The sequence below is a fragment of the Eptatretus burgeri genome, chromosome 2, assembly GCF_056783735.1.
Source record: "Eptatretus burgeri isolate ZD-2024b chromosome 2, Ebu_testis_v1, whole genome shotgun sequence".
NCBI classification, from domain to species: Eukaryota; Metazoa; Chordata; class Myxini; order Myxiniformes; family Myxinidae; genus Eptatretus; species Eptatretus burgeri.
The window spans coordinates 74,371,245-74,395,297 of NC_140962.1; the positions used below are offsets into that span (position 1 = coordinate 74,371,245).

Genomic DNA, 24,053 nt, shown 5'->3' on the forward strand with positions numbered 1-24,053 from the left:
ATATGGGTTTATGCCAGGAAAGAGCACCACTGATGCGCTGTTTGCTTTGGAGAATGTTGATGGAGAAGTATAGGGAAGGCCAGAAAGAGTTACATTGTGTGTTTGTGGATTTAGAGAAAGCTTATGATAGGGTGCCAAGAGGAGGAGTTGTGGCATTGTAAGAAGAGGAAGTCGGGAGTGGTGGGAGAAGTATGTGAGGATCGTGCAGGATATGTATGAGGACAGTGTGACAGCGGTGAGGTGTGCGGTAGGAATGACGGACCGGTTTAAGGTTAAAGTGGGATTGCACCAAGGATCGACTCTGAGCCCTTTCCTGTTTGCAATGGTGATGGACAGGTTGACGGACGAGATCAGACTGAAGTCTCCATGGACCATGATGTTCGCGGATGACATCATGATCTGTAGGGAGAGTAGGGAGCAGGCTGAATCGAGCCTTGAGAGGTGGAGGTACGCACTGGAGAGAAGGGGAATGTTAGTCAGTAGGAGTAAGACGGAGTACATGTGCGTAAATGAGAGGGAGGGTGGTGGTATGGTGCGGTTGCAAGGAGTTGAGGTAGGGAAGGTGGATTGGTTTAAATACTTGGGATCAACTGTCCAAAGTAACGGAGAGTGTGGGAGAGAAGTGAAAAAGAGAGTGCAGGCAGGATGGAGTGGGTGGAGAAGAGTTGCAGGAGTGATTTGTGACAGAAGGGTAGCTGCAAGAGTGAAGGGGAAAGTATACAAGACGGTAGTGAGACCAGCTATGTTGTATGGTTTGGAGGCGGTGGCGCTAACAAAAAGACAGGAAGTAGAGCTGAGGTGGCAGAGTTAAAGATGCTGCGTATTCTCATGTTGGGAGTGACGAGGATGGATAGGATAAGAAATGAGTGTATTAGAGGGACAGCGCAGGTAGGACGGTTTGGAGACAAAGTGAGAGAGGCGAGATTGCGATGGTTTGGACATGTGCACAGGAGGGAAACGGAGTATATCGGGAGAAGGATGTTGAAGATGGAGCCGCCAGGCAGGAGGAGAAGAGGAAGGCCAAAGAAGAGGTTCATGGATGCGGTGAGGGCGGACATGCGGGTGGTTGGAGTGTCAATGGAAGATGTGGAGGATAGAGCAAAATGGAGACAGTTGGTCCGCTGTGGCGACCCCTAGCGGGAGCAAGCCGAAAGAGGAAGAAGAAGAAGAAGTCAGAGCTCGCGAAAGAAATGCTGAGGAAAATATTGGATTGCATAGTGCATAGGGACTTTGTGGCCACTCTATAATATTGGATTGAAGAAAAAAAGATCAAGAGAAATATTTTAAAGGATTTTTCTTCAATCCAACGTTCATGTCTCTGCTGGCTGTGAGCCAGAGGTCAATAGACATCTGGGTCAGGCCTGGGGAGTCATGGATTCACTGGATCATGGGGTGTGGCATGACTTGAATAACTAGGGTGCAGTCTGCTACCTTCGTGCCCCATCCTATTGCGCATGGTTCCGTACTAACATTTGCCACCCTGACGGCCACCAAAGGCCCATCACTATTTACGAGGGTATGACCCACGACAAAGCCAGGAATTGGTTAATCCACCAGGCCACAAGGCTCCCGCCAGGTTGTGAACCTGCCATCGTGCCAGGACTATCGCCTCGGCTCCCCGGGGGATCGTCACTGGATCAGGAGCCTCTAGCTCCACCTTCTCGTCTGTGCTCACACCTTCCAATGGCAGCTCTTCCAAACCCACCTGGAGGACGCTGTGGCTCAGGTTGATGTTACCTGCTGGCAGTTAATGAATCAAACCCTATTGAGCAAACCTCGATCTCTTGCATTACTGACCTCAACTTGAAGGTCACAGAACCATGCCCTATAATGGGAGCCATTGCCTGGATAGCCAGCTGCAGACTATGATTTTGTAGACGGCGGATTTTTTCCCAACTGTCCGTACTTGAATTGAGGATCACAGGGTTGATGATTGTGGTGCTTGCTCCTGTGTACACCATGGTGTCTACCCCTATGTCAGCAATTTTGCATCGAATTGTCAAGTTGCCAGTGCCAATTTGGCCACAATAAGCAAACTCATGTCGATGAGGGCTCTTCTCCATCTACCATTGCCAAACATGGCCCTGTATGCTTCACATGTATTACTTTGTGGCGTTTCTCACGTGGCACGGAATTGCAAGCCTGGGCTGATCCCAAGCATGGGAAAGGGAAGGTAAGGGAAGAGAAATGGGAACTGATGAGTGTCGTGTGGAACAAGCTATTTCTTGGGTATGGTTGGTCTGGTCTCCCACCCTGCCTGAGCGCTTGTCCCACTCTGGTTTCCGAACGCTCAGTCAGTGTTCCGCTCCATTCCGCAAGACAAAAAATACCCAACCCGACGCTGGGGTCCTTTGCCCTTTTATACATCCTGAGAGGGGTGGAGTTTGGCGGCCTTTGTAGGCGTGTTTTCTGAGACCGAGGGTCACACTCCTCTTTTGTCCTGAGTCTGGCATGTCCATTGGTTCGGACTTGCCTCTTTGTGACGTCGCACTCCCTCCGAGACCTCTATCTGCAAAGTGGGCTCAGTTACCCCCAGGACGAGCCAAGTGCACCTTCTCCTGAATTAACATGGGGACAGGCCTGGTGCTCCCGAATTGCTGCGCAAATGTCCGGCAGAGGTGTTGACTGCGGGCTGGACAGCAGGGTGGTCATGGTGGACAGGAGAGCATATCGGTATGGTGTGTGCATGCTGGTAACAAGCATCGGTGATTGAGGTGGGCTTGAGCTGTGAGTGTGGAGCAAATGGCGTCTTTTAGCAGGGCGAGGTCGTGATGGCTGGAGTGAAGCGTTGGATGGTGGTTGAAGTGATGCATAGGCAGGTGGTTGTGGTGGTTGTGGCTGTCTTCGTCCTTGAAGTGAAGCACTGTTGGGCAATGGCGGGTTTGAATGGCAAGCTTGAATGGTGTGTAGATGTGGGAATAAAGTCTATGTGCATGGGTCGAAGTTGGCAGGGTGGTTATGGAAGGTGGTGAAGGAATGGCAGAGAAGTGGATGGCGGTTTTTTTTTTTTGGTCTACGCTATCCATGGTATTGAGTGGCAGTTAGTTCTGGCATGCATATTCAAATGGTTTTGGCATGTTGATGCAATGATGGTATTCGCAGAGAGTGCTTGATAGAAGTAGAAGATGGAGAAAAAGTGGGGAAAGCCTTGACTAATCGCTCACAATGCATATTCCCTTTGTGACCGAGCAAACATGAGGGAGGACCCTACCTGGAATGTGTAATAGGCAAATTACAAATTTGGGAACCGTTTTATGTTGTGTGCCATTGCCTTGGAGTTTCGGTTCCCAGAACCGTAACAATAAACTAGTGTATATATATATATATATATATATATATATATATATATATATATATATATATATATATATATATATATATATATATATATATATATATTGTTACTTTATTGATTTGTAAAAGTGTGTGGGCAGTCATATAGCTTATACTTGCTTCTTTCACCTTTCTTCCTGAACTATAATGTTAGTATGGCTACATGGTTTGTGTTTAACCATTTATACATGAAATGCAATAAAGATTGCCATATCATTTGATACCAATAGTAACCAGAGTACATTTACAAGGAGCTGATACTTGAGGTCCCTTGCTTTTTCGGTGGTATGAGGAATAGATCTGTGTAATATGAAAACTAAATATTGAACGTTTTTGAAATATTGCACGCACAAGTCAAGTTACGGAGATGGTTGCCATGGAAACATAATTCAGCCAATCACAGCCGTGATCTAATCAGGTTTCAGAGATAAAGTCATGAGGAACAGATATCTGCAATATAAAAGCTAAATATTCAATTGTTATTTTGAAATATCGCTTACACAAAAGTACATTGACAGATTCTCGGAGACCTTGACGGAAGGGCGGGTGATAATAAGATGTATGTATGTACCTGTATGGAGGGCTGGATTGAGGGGCAGGTGACTGCGTATTGTATTTATTTTAAATGCATTCTATAGCCCCGGTGATTAATTAGGTCATTGTTTTTCTCCAAAATTAACTATCAACACTGCTTTATAATGAGCATATCTGCAGGTGCCTACATTTAATATACCATGATATTCTTTTTGAGTTCCATCTTGAATTTTGGAAAAATGCATTAAAATGGGGAACATGTGATTTTCAGTAATGCTTACCAACATGATAAAAGAAAATTCTCTCAATTATTAATCTGCATTGATTATTTTGCCTTTTATAAATAAAAGTCCAAATCAAATTTAAATAACCTTTTTTAAATGTCTGCAGCAGCATAGTGTCAATGCATCTCTGTCTGTGCTGCAGTTGAGAACATGATACTGTTGGTCTCCATTGGCTCCCTGCTGCACCTTTGCTGGGAACTTGGGATGCGAATCATTTCCTTCATGCATCACTGCAGACAGAGGATCGGTGCAACTCCCTGCCATTCCTTCAAGGACTTCTTGTTGGGGCGTTACCTGGACTCGCGCAGCTGCAAAATCAAGTTCCACTGGGATGATCCACATGAAGTTGGACATTCGATGTGCTTCACTGTGCACGTGAGTTTTATTTTTGTTTCTCCGTGTTTGTCGTCTTTTTTATTTTTATTTTTTTCCTCAACCGAATTGTAACATGACCTGTCAAAACTTTCTTCCAACATTTATATAATTTGTTATTGGATGGATCCATGTAATCATAGTTTGTAGAAAATGTACAAGTGCAACTAACTGTAGGTGTTGTCCGAAAACAAAAGCTTAAAAAGTCGAACATTGTCATGCAATGTTGGTGCATTATTTATCGTCTGTCTCTGTTGGTCTATTAACCTGCTGCCACTGTCACTTGGCTCCTCCACGAGTCTTGATTTTTTTTATCATAACAAATAGGGGCAATGCCCCTGCTCTCAAACCAGGGAACCACTTATAGGTGTGGATGACCCACAGAATATGGATGACTCACTGTGAAAGCACCGTCCAGAGATGATTCCTATGAAGTTGCATCTAAATTGGGTGTTTACTTTTTGAGAAGTCAAAAGTAGCGATCTCAGAATGGTAATGATCTTTGGCCTTTAAACTGATCTACTTATCATGCAATTTTTTTGATGGGATTTGCGAGGCATCAGAAGTTCCACAAAGTTTGGTGAAAATAGGACTGTTAGTTTTAGCATTATGGATGATGAAGTTTTTGGCTAAGTGTCATTGAAATTGTGCATGTAGTTTCAGAGAACAAACCAAATACAGTCCTTATTGTTTCATTTTTGGGGGGGGGGGGTGGTTGTGTGCAAACCAAGATTCTCTAGACTCTGATTTATTTATTTATTTGTTTATTTATTTTAATGCCATGACCAAACTTTCATACATATGAGGGTAAGAATATTACGAGTAGTACGTAATATTCTTACCCTCACCCACCTTGCTGTTTTGGAATAAATTTAAAAGGTAAAATACCCTTAGAGGGAGATGGCTTTAATCTGAATTTTTGGTAAGGATGGTTTAACAAGCCTACTCTATGTTTTAAAAAAGAAAAAGGGTGCCGATTCCAAAAAAGCAGTCTTATTGATCAGATTATTATCCTTGGCTTGACCTTGGCCACAAAATAAGTGTAAGAGATTCAGAAGCTAATTAGATCCAAAATGATAACACCAGACAGTCCGTTTACAAATCTGATTTTGGCCAAAATGGCAGTTTTATCTTACTTGGGGTCAATGAGACTGCTTTTTGTTTGGAATCAGCACTCCTTTTACATCGAGTGGGCTTGTGAAACCATCCTTACCTAAAATTCTCATTATAGCCATGTACCACTTGGGGTAAAAGTCTTTGTTGGCTCACCTGGAACATAAGTAGATGATAAATGGGGGTTTCTGGGATGCCCATTCAAATGAATGGGCAAAGGGGAAAACTTTCTGACCCAAGCCCCAAAAGCTCAAAATGGGAGACTCATTTCCTCTCCACCTATCCCCTTCCCTCCCATACAAGCAAATGTAAAATTGAGACTTACTGATTAAAGCACTTCTTCCCTTTCATATTTTCATTCCACTCAAAGAGCGAACCAACAAATGTTTGTCCATGTTCTACTTTAGGGAATAACTTAATTTTCTTATAACATTCATTTCCATCGAGTATATTCACAAAAGAATAACTTGTAACTTGGTTCTTGTTTTATGTGTCTTTGTTGTGCAGAAATGAAATGATAAACTTTTTTTAATGCTCTTATTTGACCACCTCCTGAGCCACATATCATTTTGAGATTGCAGTAAATTGTTTTTCCATTGTTCAATTGATAACCATCAAAGTTTTCAGTCCATTCAAGGATATTAATTTTTTTCTTTACATCCTCCAACTTATTGTAATTAAATTCATCCGCTTATTTGTTTGATCTACTTTTACCCCAGTTATTTCTTCAATAAGACTTATTTGATATTTCTCCCATTCTTTATATTTCCCATTTAAATACCACGGCTGATTACATCTCCACTCTTTGGTTTGGTTATTGCTTGGTTCTATCATTTATAAATCAGTAAAAAGATGGCGATAGCCTGTTAAAATTCCCAACCCAATATCTTCACACTTATACTTGTAACCATAAGGGAGACTATCGATTCCATTCTCTAAAATATATCTTTTATCATCAAAAGCTCCTAATGCTTTATTTATCTCTTCTGTATATAATTGATGTTTATAACTTCTTATTTTATTCATTTTTCTGTACTTCTTCCTTCTTTAAGGTTAAACAGTTGTAATAATGTTAAAAGTTTTGTCTGTAGCCTGATGGAGTACTGCTCTCCCCTCTGGGCTGGTGCTCCTGCCTCCCACCTTTCTCGGCTTCACGCTGTCGAAACCAGGGCATTTCGGATCATCGGCATCTCCCGCAATGAGGCTGAGTCTTTGGGCCTCTTACTCAATCACTGCAGGTTGGTTGGTGGTCTTACTGTCTTCTACCGTCTCCTCTCCAGCCTTGCACCCCCTGCTCTCTCTGCGATTTGTCTCCACCACATTTCCTCAGGGCCCTCAAGGTCAGCCAACAACCCCCTTCTGGTAAAACTACCAAAATCACGAATCACTGCTCACCTTCACTCTTTCATTCCTCTTTTATGCCGCCTTTGGAATAAACTCCCTCACTCTATTCTTTCCCATTCTTCCCTCCAGGCTTTCAAAACAGCTGTTTACCACCACCTCTTATCATCCCCCATCCAAATCCTCGATCTTTTCGACCCCCGATAATCCACCCAAGCCCACTTCCTTCAAATTCCCTGCTTTCCTTCCTGAAAGTCCCTGTAATGTCCATCTTCTATTCCCCATGTTCCCCGTCCCATCCCTCTCCCCTCCACAGATCTCCTAATGTGTCTCTTCCTCACTGTTTTGTCCCTCCCACTCCCGCCCCTCGTCTCATGCCCCCTTGATGTGTGTTGTGTGTTAGCTCTCACACGAGCCTCGACAACGTATGCAAAAAAAAAAAACCCCAAAAAATTTATTGTTTGCTTGATTGATTATATTTTTCTTTTCTAAAAAACTCCTAAAAGTTTCTAAAATCCAAAGGAGTTTCTAAAAAGCCAATAAAAAATTTAATAACCTGTTTTCCAAATATATAAATGATTTGTTAACCATTTGGGAAAATAAGATAAAATTTAACAACCATAAAAATCTTCCAAATTCATTAAGATGTTTCATAGTTGGTTCAAGCGGATGTGGAAAAACCTGCTTACTTTTGAAGATGCTCCTTACTCCCAACTTTTTAGATTATGATAATTTAATAATTTTCACAAAGTCAAGTTTTCAACCTGAGTATCAACTATACTACTCTCACAAGGTTTTAATGCTGGTCTTCAAAAAGAAGTTGTAATCGGTTTATTTAAACTTCAAAACAAACTAAATGATTCCAACATTGAAGATATAATACAACTATTTTGTGATACACAGATATATAAAAAGAAGTCAAAGCCGATAACTTGTATTCTTAGTGATAATACGGATGATATACCTTCTCCCCAAGATTTGGATAAATCAAAAAAAGAATCTCTTTATCTTTGATGATTGTGTTAATGAGAGAAACCAAACGGTAATGGATGGCTACTACACAAGAGGGAGACCTCCTTGTAATTGTATTTATCTTAGTCAACATACTTTCAACTCTCTCGTCGCTCAATAAGAAACAATGCTAATACTTTTATTTTATTCAAGTTAAATTCAATAGATATAAACAATTTTTGGAGAGACAATTGTTCTACATTATGTAGTAAAAAGGAATTTGGGAATTATATGAAGCAAACGACTGAAAAATATAAATATATTGTTGTGAAACAAGATGAGATATTAAGGGATATTTTTATTTTATTTTATAAACAATTACATGTATAAATCTTGTGTTTAAATCTGCTTCTGGAAAAAACTTTCATAAATCAAGGTTCTTGAATAGTACAAATGGAAATATTGTAAATTTTCTAAAAAAACACCATGTGATTCGTATTGTGTCTACAACAACCAGAGCAATGCGACCAGGAGAAGTAGAAGGTGAAGATTATAACTATATTTCAGTGGAGGAACATATGCGATTGAGGAATGAAGGTCAAATATTTGAGGAGGTTTCTCTTGGTACAACAAAATATTCACATTGTAAGAGTGAGTTAAAGAAACTAAAATCTGGTAGGCTTGGGATATGAGAAACGAATCCAGAAGGAATGAGACAAATAATTAAACATCTGAGTGGTAATGGAGTTAAGATTTTATCATTCGGTTTTGATGTTGATGAAGAAACTCAACGCAAACGTATGAAAAGCAGAGATACAAGTATTGGTGAAGAAGAAATTACAACTCGTATTAATGTTAATATAGAATTTGATTAAATATTTAAAGAAAAGGATTTATTTGAACACATCTACTTTAATGATGAAGAAAAGGAAAATTTCCCTGTTGATCTTTACAATTCATTAAATGATATTTTCCAATAAATAAATGGATGCGAAAGGAAGAGCAAGAAGATTTAAGGAACATCAAGAGTTGGTTTCAAAAGTTGTAAAACAACAGGAAGACATAAAGAAGAAACACAGACAGAAACTAATGGGTGAAGAAGCATTTGAAAGAAAACAAGAGAAAATTTTGAAACCACTTTTAAAAACTTCCCAAGAAAAAATTATAGATGCTTCTACAGTTCCCACAATAGAATATACTCCTAAAAAACTTCAAATGTTAAAAGATTTCAGTCAAATGACGGAGGAAGAATTAGAGCATTTAGGAGAATTAGAATATGATGATGAAGGATTATTTCAACAACTGGAAGAGATTAATCAACCCCCTGATTATATTGTGAAGGCTCTTCAAAACAATGAATATTCAGCGGATTCAAAAACCAAAGCAGGACTCATTCCAACAGAACAACCAGCAATATTTTATTTTGTTCAAGAAACGGTATTGATATTTAATGATGAATTAAGGTTCTTGAGTTCTGCTCAACCTCCTGTTAAACTAACTCTGAGATTAATGTTTCTTCTAACAAAAGATGGAAGACAAGGTTAAACTGTGAGGGATGAATCAAAGTATTTTGATAAACCATTGGATATGAAAAACAAGGATGACAGAGTATATATTGATCTGCTGGACTCTCTTAATTATAGGGTCAATATATCTGGTAAAAGTAGGAAGAATGAGAAGGAGAAACACATTATTCAGGCTTTAAGTAGGCTTGGTTCAGGTGTTAGTTTTCTTCCAAATGACCCATCACAATTAGTTAATAGACTGTTAATGCTGTTGGGTAGTAAGAAGGCTGGAAATAATTGTTTTAATGAAGCATCAGCCATTTTAGACCAGTTGATGAACATGAAAATAATTAATAAATGTCAATACAAAGACATTTTATCTCATTAAATAAGATGAGAAGCACAATCCTCAGTTTTAATTTCACAAAAGCGACCACACATCTTCATTTCCAAACCGATTACAACTTGACGCAACAAAATAATTTGAGGCGAGAAAAAGATTAGTAAGAATTGATGTTTTGCTCACAAGAGAACAGGTGAAAATGTTGAACGATACTGGCTCACTTAAAATTAAAATGTCCAAACCAATGTTGAAGAAATATTCAATAAGAGAGACGAGTGAAGGATTTCTCCCATTTCTAATTCCTTTATTTGCTGGTTTAAGTGTGGCTGGAGCATTGACGGGTGGTATTTCAGCAGCGCTGAAAACTGCCAATGAAAGGAAGGCTCAACTCCGGGCTCAAAAAGAGTTGGAAAGACATAACAAAGAGTTGGAGAAACAAATTAGTGGAAGTGGTGTAATTGTATATTTTGCTGAAAAACTTGAAAGTCTACCTGATAAAGCGAGATTGTTAGTTGGAGATATGCTTTCTTCTATCGCACAAGCAGGTGTAAAATTAACTAAAAGGGGTAATGGATTATCTTCTTCTTCTTCTTCTTTCGGCTGCTCCCGTTAGGGGTCGCCACAGCGGATCATCCGTATGATCCGCATAGTGATTTGGCACATGTTTTACGCCGGATGCCCTTCCTGACGCAACCCTGGTCGCCTCTTACGACACAGGGATATGGTACACCTATTTTTTAACCAGGGTATACACCGGCCCAGTATTACTGGTACTCATTTCGCCGACCTCAGAAGGATGACAGGCTGAGTCAACCCCCTGGTGTATTAATTCAGTGGCTCAACGGGGCTTGAACCCAGGACCTCTTGGATCCCAAGCCGCTGCCCTAACCACTGCGCCAACACCAGGCTCAGGGTAATGGATTATATCTTTTTAATAAATAAATGAGCATTGATGAGTGGTTTAAAGAATTTGGATAGAATACAACATCAAATTTCGAACTTATCAAATATTGTAAGAAATTAAAAATTCATCATGTGGTTATTTGTATGAGAGATGAATTAACAAACGTGTCTAAACATACAAAGAACATTATTATGAACTTCGAAGATAATAATGGAGACGGTTCTCATTGGGTTTGTATTTTTAATAGTCAAGACAAATATTATTTTGATAGTTATGGTCTTCCACCACCTGTTGAAGTAATAAAATTCTTACCGAATGGTGTTTATCAAACAATTCAAGTCCAAGAATTAAATTCCAAGTGTTGTGGTCAATTATGTCTATGTGTTATTTCAACTCAACAAAAATAAAAATTTTAATGACTATTTTTAATATAATATAAATGACTAATGTTGGTAAAGATGGTCCTATCTTTGGTGTATCCCAAGAATTGGATATTGACTTATTAAGTTATTACACAAAGGCACAGGCTAAACGACAAATATAGTATCGCAAAAATATTAATATGAAAAATGTTTATAAATTATCCAAGCCCGATTGACGCGAATGACTTGGTGGGATTAAGTGATTTATCACAATATACATCCTTAAATAAAACGGCACGTTTTGTTAAATGAGTAGAATTTACAACCACAACACATGGTTCAACAAGCCATACACCTTTTCTTCTTCTTCTTTTGGCTGCTCCCGTTAGGGGTCGCCACAGCGGATCATCCGTATGATCCGCATGGTGATTTGGCACATGTTTTACGCCGGATGCCCTTCCTGACGCAACCCTGGTCGCCTCTTACGACACAGGGATATGGTACACCTATTTTAACCAGGGTATACACCGGCCCAGTACACTGGTACTCATTTCGCCGACCTCGGAAGGATGACAGGCTGAGTCAACCCCCTGGTGTATTAATTCAGTGGCCCAACGGGGCTTGAACTCAGGACCTTTTGGATTCCAAGCCGCTGTCCTAACCACTACACCAACACCAGGCTGTTAGCCATACACCTTTTCTTATTAAATTTAATTATCTGCTTAGTATTGAATTGTATGAAGAAGGAAGTATAGTTAATATGAGAATAGAGAAATGGAGGTATAATATGTGTGATTTAGGATATAATTGGTCTTTTTCATTAAACCAAGAAGACCTACACGATTTTTATCACTCTCGTAAAGAAGAATATTATATTATTGGTAAGAATCGGGAGATATGTGGAAGCACAATTAGCAAACAACAAATACACGATTTCGGGAATAGGAAATTATATGATGGTGAAGCAATAGTTTATATGACAAAGAAGGAAGGAAATTGTATAATTATACAAAGTCGAGGAATACAAACTGATTTAACAACAGGAAGATGGGGTGGTATTACGTGTAATCATATTAATCATTCATATATTTCTGATACATAAATGACAGCAAGAAGGCTTCAAGAAAATTATATTTTTTGCATTCAAGGATACCGACAAGAAAAGGGTGTTAGATTTTATATTCCTTATGAATTGGAACATTCACATGGGCATTTTTCAATTAAGAACTGGCCTTATACTGATATTAAAAAACCCACAAATGGGGATTTTATTAAAATATTAAATAAAAATGAACTTCTTACGGTGATGAAATATATAACTCTTTTCGAAATCATCAACAAATCTTATTGGTTTCTGATTATGAGAAAAATAATTGTGGATTCAAGAGTATCGCAGAATCCAGATGAATATATGTATGATATTCTGTGGGGTGAAAGTGCTTCAAGGACAGTAAGGGATCAGGAAGGAGTTGAAGAAACTGAGACAAGAGAGGAGGAGAAGAGGGAGAAAGAAGAGAGGGAGAAGAGGGAGAAGAGGGAGAAGAGAGAGAGAGGGAGAAGGAGGAGAGGGAGGAAAGAGAGAATAAATAAATACAAAAATATGGAAACCAGTGAGATAAAAAGATCAAAGGTATTACAGAAAATAAATCAATCTCAACACACCAAGGAGGAAAACAAAGAATTGGCAAGTCTATCAGAAATATATGCGTCAAGAGTATTAACATCGATTTCAGGGAGAAGATTTAAACGAGAAAGTGGAGATAAAGAAGGAAAAGATTATATTATTCATGATGTTGGTGTAATTGACTTTTATTAAAGTTTTACATTTTTTTTCTTAAATAAATGGAGGAGAGAGTGAAGACATTTCTGAGGATTCTTTATGTTTTAAAAATTAAGATTCAAATGTGCATGTTGGAAACTAAAAAGGTTTTCGCACTCTGTAGGAATTTTTCACATAAATAAATGAGTTATTGTCTCAAATGTAAAAAGAAAACCGAGAGTAAAAATATCTCGTATGTTAAAAGTAAAAATAATAGAATTGTACAAAAAGGTACATCTTCGGTGTGTGGCTCAAAAAAGAGTAAATTCATCACCAAACATAAACGAGAGGGAGATATACAAAAGTTTTTATCAGGAAGTAAATTTGCAACAACTGGAATACCAGAGGAATTACATCTACCAGGGTATTCTTTCTGTGGTCCAGGAACAAACTTGAATAAAAGATTAGATGAGGCTGACAATCCTAAACCGTGGAGCAAGCCTATCAATAAGGTTGATGAAGTGTGCATGAAGCATGATATTGATTACGGGAATAACACGACGTTGGAAGAAAAACTTGAGGCCAAAAAAGAAATGTTGTATAATTTGTCTCTGATACAAAATCCAACCTTGAGAGAAAAAGTTGATAGGTTCATCGTGAAGAAGATGATCAGTGCTAAATGTAAACTTGGGCTTGGAAATTCAAAAAACTTATGGGCTCCAATGATGTCAATAAGATTGAAGAGCAATTAGCTGATGAATTACATAAACCAATAATCACAAAGTTTCATCGAAGGAAGGTTTATTCCAAGGAAGTTGATTATATCTGGTCTGCTGATTTAATTGAACTCAATGATAAGGGGTACAAGTATGCTTTAATCATTATTGATTTGAGGAGTAGATATGCGTGGGTTGTTCCCTTGAAAAACAAAACAGGTAATACTCTTATGTTAGCTTTCCAACAGATATTCAATAAAAGCAAGAGAAAAACCTAAAATATTGTGGACTGATGAGGGTACAGAGTTCTACAACAAAACATTTTTGAATTTTCTTAAAAATAACAACATTACATGATACAGCACCTTTAATGAAGGAAAAGTGTTATTATTGAGCGTTTTAATCACACTTTAAAAGAGAGACTATATGAAAAATTCACTCAACAATGGTTATCTTTAATTCAAGACATTGTAGATAAGTACAATGATACGATTCATACCTCAACGAAAATTAAACCATCAGATACATTTACAAAATTAAAATATGAAAACGAGATTGATGTCAGAAAGTCTAAGTTCAAAGTTGGTGATATAGTAAGAATATACAGGTGGAAATCTCATTTTGAAAAAGGTTATACCAAGCGATGGACAAATGAAATTTTTAAAATTGTTGATGTCGTCGGTACAGTTCCTTGGACTTACAAATTATGTGATTTAAAGGGGGAAGAGATTTTAGGTTCTTTTTATTCACAGGAGTTACAAGAGACAAAGATAAATTGAAAAAAAAACCCTTGGACTTACAAATTATATGATTTAAAGGGGGTAGACACAACACACACAACATGTTTATTTAATTTAAAATTTTTGCTCCAGCCACACAAGCCCCCCCACCCACACAAGCCCCACCCACACAAGCTCCACCCACACAAGCCCCACCAACACAAGCTCCACCCACACAAGCCCCACCAACACAAGCTCCACCCACACAAGCCCCACTGCCCTGTGCGCCCCCACCTTTGACCCACCACCCCCTCATCCCACCTCCCACCCTTCCCCACACACACATGGGGAGGGGAGAGGGATGAGGGGGGTGGTGGGCCGTTGGGGGAGCGCACCTTCCCCCCCAACCCTAACCCTCCCCCAAACCCCCACCCCCTCTCCCCTTTACATCTCCTTTATTCTTTTTTTCAAAAAAAATCAAAAAATCTGATTCAAAATCAGATAATTATACGGACAGCATATATAATTAAACAAGATTAAAAACATTGAACAAAATCTTCTTTCGCAGCAGTCTGATGGTTTTTGATTTTGAAACTCGGTCAACATATTCTGTTCAGAACAAAGAGGGAAGGCTCCGTGTCGGTGTGGCATGTCTTGGAAGAACAATTAGGGTATATAAAGATGATTATGTCATGATATTAATAAAATAATAAATAAAACATTTACCTCCAGAAGATTGAGTGTTGTGTCAGATTCCTCCAGAAGATTAAGTTGCGTGTTAGGTTCATCCAGACAGGTGTTTAAACTGAAAATAATAATAATAATGAGTCGACACTCAAGAGAGACACAGACACAGACACAGAGACAGACACACACACAGGGATAATTTCTCACCTTTGACTCGACTCATTCAAGATCAGACGACGTGAGAGGAGTTCTTTCCAGCCAACAATAATGTCATTCAATTCTCTTCTGAACGATTGAATGTCTTTAAGGAAGTCATTCATTTTTTGCCATCCCTCGTGATTTTCGAAGGACTCATTTTCCAGATGAGTTATCAATGATGTTCTTATTGGGGACAACCTGTTAGAAAAAAACATACAATAATTATAAATTGGTTGTATAGTGATTTAATTCTGTATAAAACAACAAATAATGAATTGGTTTAAGGATCTCACCTCTCCTCTTGTGAAAAAAATTTGATCTGCAAGGTCGGAGTACTCCTCTGCACAAGCTATTCTCTGAATAAAACGTACGAAGTTCGCGTTTGGCAATAAATAGTCCGAGTTGATGACTCACGTAGGAAATGTGGAAACAATGGGTTTTTTTCGGGTGTGTCTCATAAAGAAAATGACTTCGGGCTTTTTTGGCTTGGTTCGGGTGTGAGGGCTGAAATAGAGATTTTATCTTTTCTTTCATTTAAAACTTACTTTTAAATATCTTCTTTTGCTTGCTTTTAGCTAAACTTTGTTCTGTTAGTGTTCTGATGATTTAAGATATAACCATGAGAGACATGGGCACAGAATACTTCCTCATTTCCACAGCACGACTGTGCTCTTAATGGCACTTCCCAATTTTACAGAACCGAAGGAGGGATAGTGAACTTCCCTTTCTTTCGTGCTTGAAGATATAAAGTGAATATACTCGATGGAAATGAATGTTAAAAGAAAATTAAATGAGTCTCAATTTTACATTTGCTTGTATGGGAGGGAAGGGGATAGGTGGGGAGGAAATGAGTCTCCCATTTTGAGCTTTTGGAGCTTGGGTCAGAAAGTTTTTTTTCCTCCTCCCCCCCCCATTCATTTGAATGGGCATCCCAGAAACCCCATTTATCATCTACTAACATAGTTCCGGTGAGCTTATGGGATGGCGCACCGTCCGTCCGTCCATCTGTGCACAAATACTTGCAACTTCTTCTCTGAAACTACACATATGATTTTGATGAAACTTTACCACAACGTTCATCATTGTGTATATACCAAAGTTTGTTCATGGCATTAAAAAAAATCGGGGGTTGAAGCGGTCTACGTAGGGTTGCCCCCCAAAATAGGTATTTGCTTTCTTCTTCGAAACAACACACACAATTCCGATGAAACTTGACCACAACCTTCATCACCTGGTATGTAACAAAGTTTTGTTCACAGCATTAAAAAAAACAATTGGGCCATAAGGTGGTCGATTGGGGTGGGGGTTGCCCTCCAAAATAGATAGATGCTATCACATTCGTTCATTGGTACATTTTCCTGAATCCGACCCATGTTGACTTGCTCCTCAGTATCATCATTCTTCCAGGTGAGCACTCAAGAGGTATTGCCTCCATGTTATTACTTTGTTGTTGTGGTGATAAATATACTTCTTACCTGACTTTTCTTGCCTTGCATCTATGTATTAGGCTATTTCAACTGGCATGATTAGAATCCCCTTAAACAACATTCTATATTCAATGGTTCCCTTATGAAGTAAATGCCAGATAACACCCCCACCCCCACCCCACCTGTCACAAATGTCACATAAAACCATAATTTTGTGAATGTTTGTGTAATGTTTTTCTTTCTTTTGTTTTTTGAGAATCCTTTGTTATATCTACTAATTTTGCTCATGTAATATTTTCCACTTCAGCTTTTCTATAAGAATGGAAGGCCTTATCCAGCTGCGCATGTCTCGACGCTGACGATTTGTGTCTGCCATCATGACACAGGCATGGAAGTACCCCTGGTACAGGAAGTTGTGTCGTCGTCTAATATTGATGCAGTACATGTGAGGCACAGAAAGCAAAACGTGGCATCATCTGCAGCACTGATGCCAGAGCATGACAGAAATGTGGTGACCGTTTCATTTGTCATACGTAAAGCAGGGAAATACATGGTGCTGGTACGGTTGAAAGAAGACCATGTTTTTGGAAGCCCAGCATTGAAAACATTCAAATCAGGTGGAGTTTATCTGCCCGTATGCTCTCATTTTATTTTCATGTAGAAGGTTGACGAGCAATATGCTTATTGCTGTAAGTGGACAAATGAAGATGTAATAGTTTTAAAATATTGTTTGAAGTTTTATTTATTGATGTCAGGGAAATTTTAAACTTGTAACAAGTCTGAAGACGACGATGGTTCACGAGTGGTATTTGACGATGTAGATTGTTTCAGAAGTCAAGGATGAGACAATGTGATAATGTTTGACCAAGTTATAAAAATGATCAACATGATGTGGTACGAGTGACAGGTTATTAGCTGCAAAATGTCGAAAACCCGGTTTCCTTCAACAACTTTAAAAATTTGACCTTTGCATAACCTTTAAAGGTCACAAAACAATGTTGTGGACATTAAAATAAGGAAACAGGATACGTGCTATAGCTTAATGGAGTTAGTTCGTCGAAGAAGGTCGAAAACCTGGTTTGATTCCCACAACTTTGAAAATTTGATCTTTGTGAACTTTAAAGGTCAAAGGTCAAGGATTATGACCTTTGGTGCAAAACTTGCTTTGGAACATTCCAGGAACAATATAATGTCATATAGGCTACATGGCATTTCGCACTCCTCGGATGATCCATACTTTGATGAAATCAGCGTAAAAACAAACTTGAATGGGGCGCCACGGGCAAGGTGTTCGAGATAGAGCAAAATGGTTTCAAGATTTTAGGTGGGGAATGACCTCAAGATTATGCATAAAAAATATTGTCATCCAAGCTCTCAAAGTTTGGGCGTCGTATGATTTTTATGTCAAAATTTGATATTTTCTAAGTTCGTGACCTTGTGACCTTGACCTTGGGACGAAAATGAAAAATCGAGCTCCGTGGGGCTATGCAGGTGCCATTGGGCTAACCAAATACTGAAACCCCTGCCAGATTCGACAAACCCCCTAGGAGAAGATGCAAATTGAAATCGGCTACCCCCTAAAAACACAATTCGCAATTTTCTAAGTTCATGACCTTGGGACAAAAATCGAAAAATCGAGCTCCGTGGGGCTATGCAGGTGCCATTGGGCTAACCAAATACCAAAACCCCAGCCAGATTCGACAAACCCCTTGGAGAAGAATTTTTTTTTACGTCAAAATTCGCAATTTTCTAAGTTCGTGACCTTGTGACCTTGACCTTGGGACGAAAATGGAAAATAGAGCTCTGTGGGGCTATGCAGGTGCCATTGGGCTAACCAAATACCAAACCCCGCGTCAGATTCGACAAACCCCCGAGGAGAAGATGCAAATTGAAATCGGCTACCCCCTAAAAACACATGTTTTTTGGGCGGGGCTCCGCCCATAATGGGCGCACCACGCCCATTTTCAGGAAAACACAACTAGATCATGATATAAACCTCCCACCAAAATTTTATCGGGATCGGATCAAAACCCACGGAGCTATGCTCGGGACATATAGACATATAGACATACAGACATACAGACATACAGACATACAGACATACAGACATACAGACATACAGACATACAGACATACAGACATACAGACATACAGACATACAGACATACAGACATACAGACATACAGACATACAGACATACAGACATACAGACATACAGACATACAGACATACAGACATACAGACATACAGACATACAGACATACAGACATACAGACATACAGACATACAGACATACAGACATACAGACATACAGACAGACAACAATAACGAATATCGTGGTCACTTATTTTTTTCGTGAAAATATTTTTTCGTGAACCAATAAAATGTGTTTTTATTCCCCTATGTTCTTCACCAAAATTCTATTGAAGCTTTCATCCCTGTCATCCTACGATTCATTTGCAATTGGTCACTGACTTTGACACCAATACAAATTTTACTTATGGATCGGCGCAACAAACCACGATAGACACACCCACACATTGGCGTCAAAAAGCATCAAAAACCCGAAGACCATAAGCATCAAAAAGCTACATATATCGAACAAACAGTTTCAAACGGAGCACCTCACCGCCATTAGAGCATTTAAATTGCATCAGATGTGGCAATAAATGTGAACTGTTTCTCCCACCTTTCTGGCTCAATGACAGAAGATTCCCTTTGCATTTTTGCCTCTCCATCCCGACCACATTTACAATCCCGTGCAGGCACGGGCAACTCTATATTCATTAAAATTTTTATTTATTTTATGAACTGCTTTAATAAGACTTGCCATAGGAAAGGGCCATTTGGCCCATCATGCTTGTCTACTTTCAAGCCATTAAGTTGTACTTTTTATCCCAAACTCATTCAAGCCAGTAGGTTACTTTTGACTTATCAACTCTTATTGTACCTGATCCCATGTTTCAGAAATTAAGCACAGTTGAGCAAGCCAAAAACATTGATGGATGACCACCGTGGAAGGTTGTGTTTATGGATAGCTTGTCCGATTTATTAATTTTGGTATATAGCTATCAAATAATACTTCTTCACTTGAATGGTGACTGAACCCTCGTCTCACACCTGCAATTGCTGAAAGGGTTCTGACCAAAAAGGGGTACCTGCCATGCATCCACCCTATTTAGGTATCCATTACGAAGTTGAGGAGGATTTTGACTTTTTTGATTTTGAGGATTTGATTTTGACAAAAGAAGATTTTAAAAATTATTATTATTATTATTTTTTTTTTTAACAGTTAGACACAGGCTTTAGTTTAACAGTTCAGTAACAGCTTTTTAACAGTTTGGCTTTAAAAGTTTTAGTCTGCAGTACGAAAGACATGAACCTGCCACTGCAAACCAACAATGTCAGCTGCTACGTTGTGGTTCACAGTTCATTCAGCCAACGTTTTTAGCAATGCCAGCCCATAACTTGGGAATCAATCCATTGACATATTCCGGCCTACGGGCCTTCGTCAGAATGGAGTGGATAAAGCTCGAGTTGAGCTGACAACTGTGCCAGATGGTTCAATTATCAAATCGTATCATGGGTGTGACACTTTTTACTACAGTAATAGTGTTACGAATTTGGAAGCTTGCTGCACTCAACATTCAGGTCCTTATAAAACAGTTATATCGGTAAGTGTGTGTCTATTGTTAGGGCCCCCTACCTGTGTCTAACGGGAATCACATGTGTGCGCTGCGGATTGTCGCTGATAACAAATCTTCTTCACTTCACTTCACACACTGACGCCATTGCCCACGTGCGTTCGGCCACGTACGTGGGCGGAGATTTCCATCGCCTCAGACCGGGACTCCGCCCAGGAAGGCAGGGGCGTGCCCCTTGTCCAATCACGCCACAGAAAGCGACCTTCCCATGGCACCCTGGCCAATGGGATTGAGATTGCCACAGAGAGCGACCTTTCCCACGGCACCCCGGCCTATGAAGGTTGAGATGGCCACAGAAGGCGGCTTTCCCACGACACGCCGGCCAATGAGGGTTGAGATGGCCACAGAGAGCGACCTTCCCATGACGTCCTGTCCAATGACGGTGGAGAGCGCCTCAGACGGCAATTTGCTCACCCTGGAGGAAAAAGCAATATAAGAAACGCCAGGCTGGGTAGTGGTGGTGGTAAAAGGGTCGTGGTCGTCGTCATGGTGGTCTTCATCATCGTGTTGCAGGTTCGAGTCCCGCCGAGCTGGATCATCGTCGCGTCTGATCTTCTCCTTGGCCTTGGTCGATTGGTGCATGGCCTGTTGGAGAGCGCGGTGCTTGGAGCAGCATCGTGTTGCGGGTTCGAGTTCCGCCGAGCCGGATCGTTGAAGACCACACGAGGTGGACAGGTCCAAGCACAGGCTCTGGTCTCTAGCTCACCTGTCCTCGAGCTGGAGGCCTTCAATAAAGACCCGACGGGTCCATTTCTGTGTGTGGGCCCATCTTTAAGTAGCAACTGTATAAGTGCTTTTGCTTGTACATTGACTGCATTTGTTATAGTCGTGATAACTCTGCTCTTTGTGTGTTCCCTCCCCCCCCCCATTATAAATAAATCTCCTGTTCAGTGTTTCAGCTCGTTTCTGTGTTTCTTTCATTGGTTTAGCACGGTGCGTGTTGGGAAATTGGGAAGCGGCAAATTGTGCATTTGGACCGACGGACCTCGGTAACCATCAACTCGGGTTACGCACGGTTCAAGCACGCTAACGGCTCGTTCCGCTCGAGCTCCGCCAAGGGTGAATTTCCCCGGTAGTTTGGACGACGTGGGTATTTAGGTGAATTGAAATTGACAATCGACCCTATCCCACGCAGTCAACCTATTGGTGATCTTCAGTCTGATAAGGAACCTGTCGGCTCTGGAGTTATCCGGAGTGACGACCTATAAATTCCGGGTGTTCGGTGGAGCCGACTCTACTGCTCCATCTCGCGGTCGTGCTCGCCATCGAAACTCTGCCCCACAACAATAGATCTGTCACATGTCAAAAAATTTATTTTTATTTTGTCATGCAATATTGTCGGTGTTGAGGTGGCATTGCGGCGAAGAGGTTTGAGGAGGTGTTTGTAGCTGTGGCATTTGTGGTGAAAGAATGGGGGTAAGTGGTTGTGGGTATTTTTAGAAAATGTGTGGAGTGGTTATGGTGAGCGTTGTAATGTTGTGATGAGCATAACGATGGTCTGAGGTGAGGTGGCAGTTGGGTTTTGGTGTGCAGTTTTGAACGGGAAATGGTGTGCAGATGCAAAAAATCTTGCTGTGCTACGCATTCCTGGCACCGTTGCTGTTTTGTATGTGTGCTTGCTGGCATGGTTTGTGTCAGAGGTAAAATAAAGTATATGAATGAAATAAGAGAAAGAATAGAGTATTGAAGACCTAACGAAAAGCCCTACGCAACGCATCTTTCCCATTACCCACTAGACAAATGGAAAGGACGAACTATACAAATGCTAAAGAAATAAATGCCTTGGGATTTCTGTATGTTGTGTGCCATTGCCTCGGAGGAGTGCCGGTTTCACAAAAACGAAACAATATGCTCCTTGTGCTCATATAACTGCTGAAAATATTCAAGGTGTTCCCTCAGTACATACCGTTACAAATTCCTTTGGTACTTCTGTTTTCAATTTCTCAGTCTTCAACACCTGTTATAAAAAAGAATCGACCAGGAGTGGTTTGTTGTCAACGCAACAGCAAACTGTTGTTTTACATTCCTCCAAAGTCAGGATAGTTGTCGATACTCTGGTTGTCAGTCAGCATTTTGGAATGCCCAGTCGATGATGAACAAACCTACGGAAATTTATGATTTCATGCTTTCAGAAAAATTGGATGTATTAGCTTCAACAGATGTTTGGCTCAAGGATGATTTGTCCTGATAATGCAGTTTTGGCTGATCTAAAGAATATTCTTCCAGGTTATTGTCTTCACACATTTGCCACGTGTTGAAAGAAAAGATGGCGGTATTTGTATCGTCCTTCACAGCGGTTACCATTCATTTTCCAAGTCGTTGTCTTTCCATTCATTTGAATGTATAGAATCGAGCATTAGTTTGGCAGGTCAGGGTGCCTTGAAGATGATTACGGTTTGCAGATCAGGTCCTACGTCTCCAAATAAACAAACATCTTCTCAATTTTTGTTTTTGTTGAATTGTTGCAGCTTCTTGAAATTGTGAACCTTTTCCTAGCCATTTTGTCATCATAGGTGATTTTAACATTCATGTTGGCAACCTTATTCGCAACTAGAATGGCACTCGTAGAGTGCATAGCCTCGCCTCGTGCATTAATTCTGAACATAAATACCATCGTTACTTGGACATGCTACTATTATGGCACACTGCTATTATGGCCCATATAGCCGTATCATCCATTCACCCCATTATGTCTCATAGTTTCTTGGCATGAGTTATGATCGTCATTAATTTAATTCTTCACTCGCATCCGGTCATAGAACAGCGATAAGAATTTTCAGATAAAGATTTCAATTCAACCAATTTTGGCTGGAATACCACTTCACCGATGACATTATCGTTATCACCCTACATACCCCATCGGGAGTTGATGACATATGCCAAGTTTAATTTTTTTCGTCGAGCGCTTTCGGAGAAACTCATGTCCAAATGTTTTCCTTTAATCCAATATGGCTGCCATACCGTGTGACCAATGACATCAGAGCTAGCAATAAAATATTCTCCATAGGGAGTCCCTCCGATGTTTAAAGTTTTGTATTGATCCCTCCCATGGGCAAATGAATGCAGAGAAAAACATTTTTAAAGTAAAAATATATTGACACACACACGGGCATTGCAATAGTCTCGCATCCCCTTTGGGGTGAGATGAATGAGGCAAAAGCCTTGTATGACCTTTAATCATGTGGGCTGAAACGGTTGGTATCTGAACCAATGCATTCACACAGTCATATACTTAACCTCCTGATAGTTGATGAGTCTGATGACTTTTTCGACAATGTAGATCTGTTCTGATTTGTATGCCCTCTAAGCCTTGTGTGGCTTAACGGTTAAGGTGGCTGACAAGGTGTTAGGTTCTTGAGTTTGAGCCCCTGCCCTGCCGTTAAATAGCACCAGGTGGGTTGATTCAGCCTGTCATCCTTCCGAGGTCGGCAAAATGAGTACCAGCTTACTGGAAATAGGGGACACTGAATCAGCGGCACAACCACGCTTCCAGAAAATGATGCAACCAGCAGGCACAGGCTGCATACAAAATAATCATACGTATTCATTTTGGAGTTTGAGCCAGTCTCATCATCCGATGCGATGAAGATGGTCAAGCATTTTAAGATCAAGTCCTGTGGCCTTGACCCACTACTTGCACCGGTGATTTAATAAAATGTTTCAGTGTACTTGTGCTGACACCAACAGACATCACAAAGCACTCACTCTTGTCAGGCGTGTTTCTATCTAACCTGAAACTATCTTTCGTGATACCGATTCTGAAGAAGCCTCGTTTTGATCCGACAGTCGTGAAAAATTATT

At 40.1% G+C, this 24,053-nt stretch overlaps 1 protein-coding gene across 5 annotated transcripts in view; it reads left to right on the forward strand.

The window, feature by feature from the left end:
* The window catches only part of AREL1 (apoptosis resistant E3 ubiquitin protein ligase 1), a 94,267-nt gene that overhangs the window by 11,730 nt on the left and 58,484 nt on the right, over window positions 1-24,053 (forward strand). For all 5 annotated transcript variants that reach the window (XM_085869873.1, XM_085869874.1, XM_085869875.1 and 2 more), the window contains 2 exons: window positions 4,294-4,526; window positions 16,856-17,165. In XM_085869873.1, coding sequence (XP_085725999.1) covers window positions 4,294-4,526; window positions 16,856-17,165 — 543 coding nt within the window. The remainder of the gene's footprint in view (window positions 1-4,293; window positions 4,527-16,855; window positions 17,166-24,053) is intronic.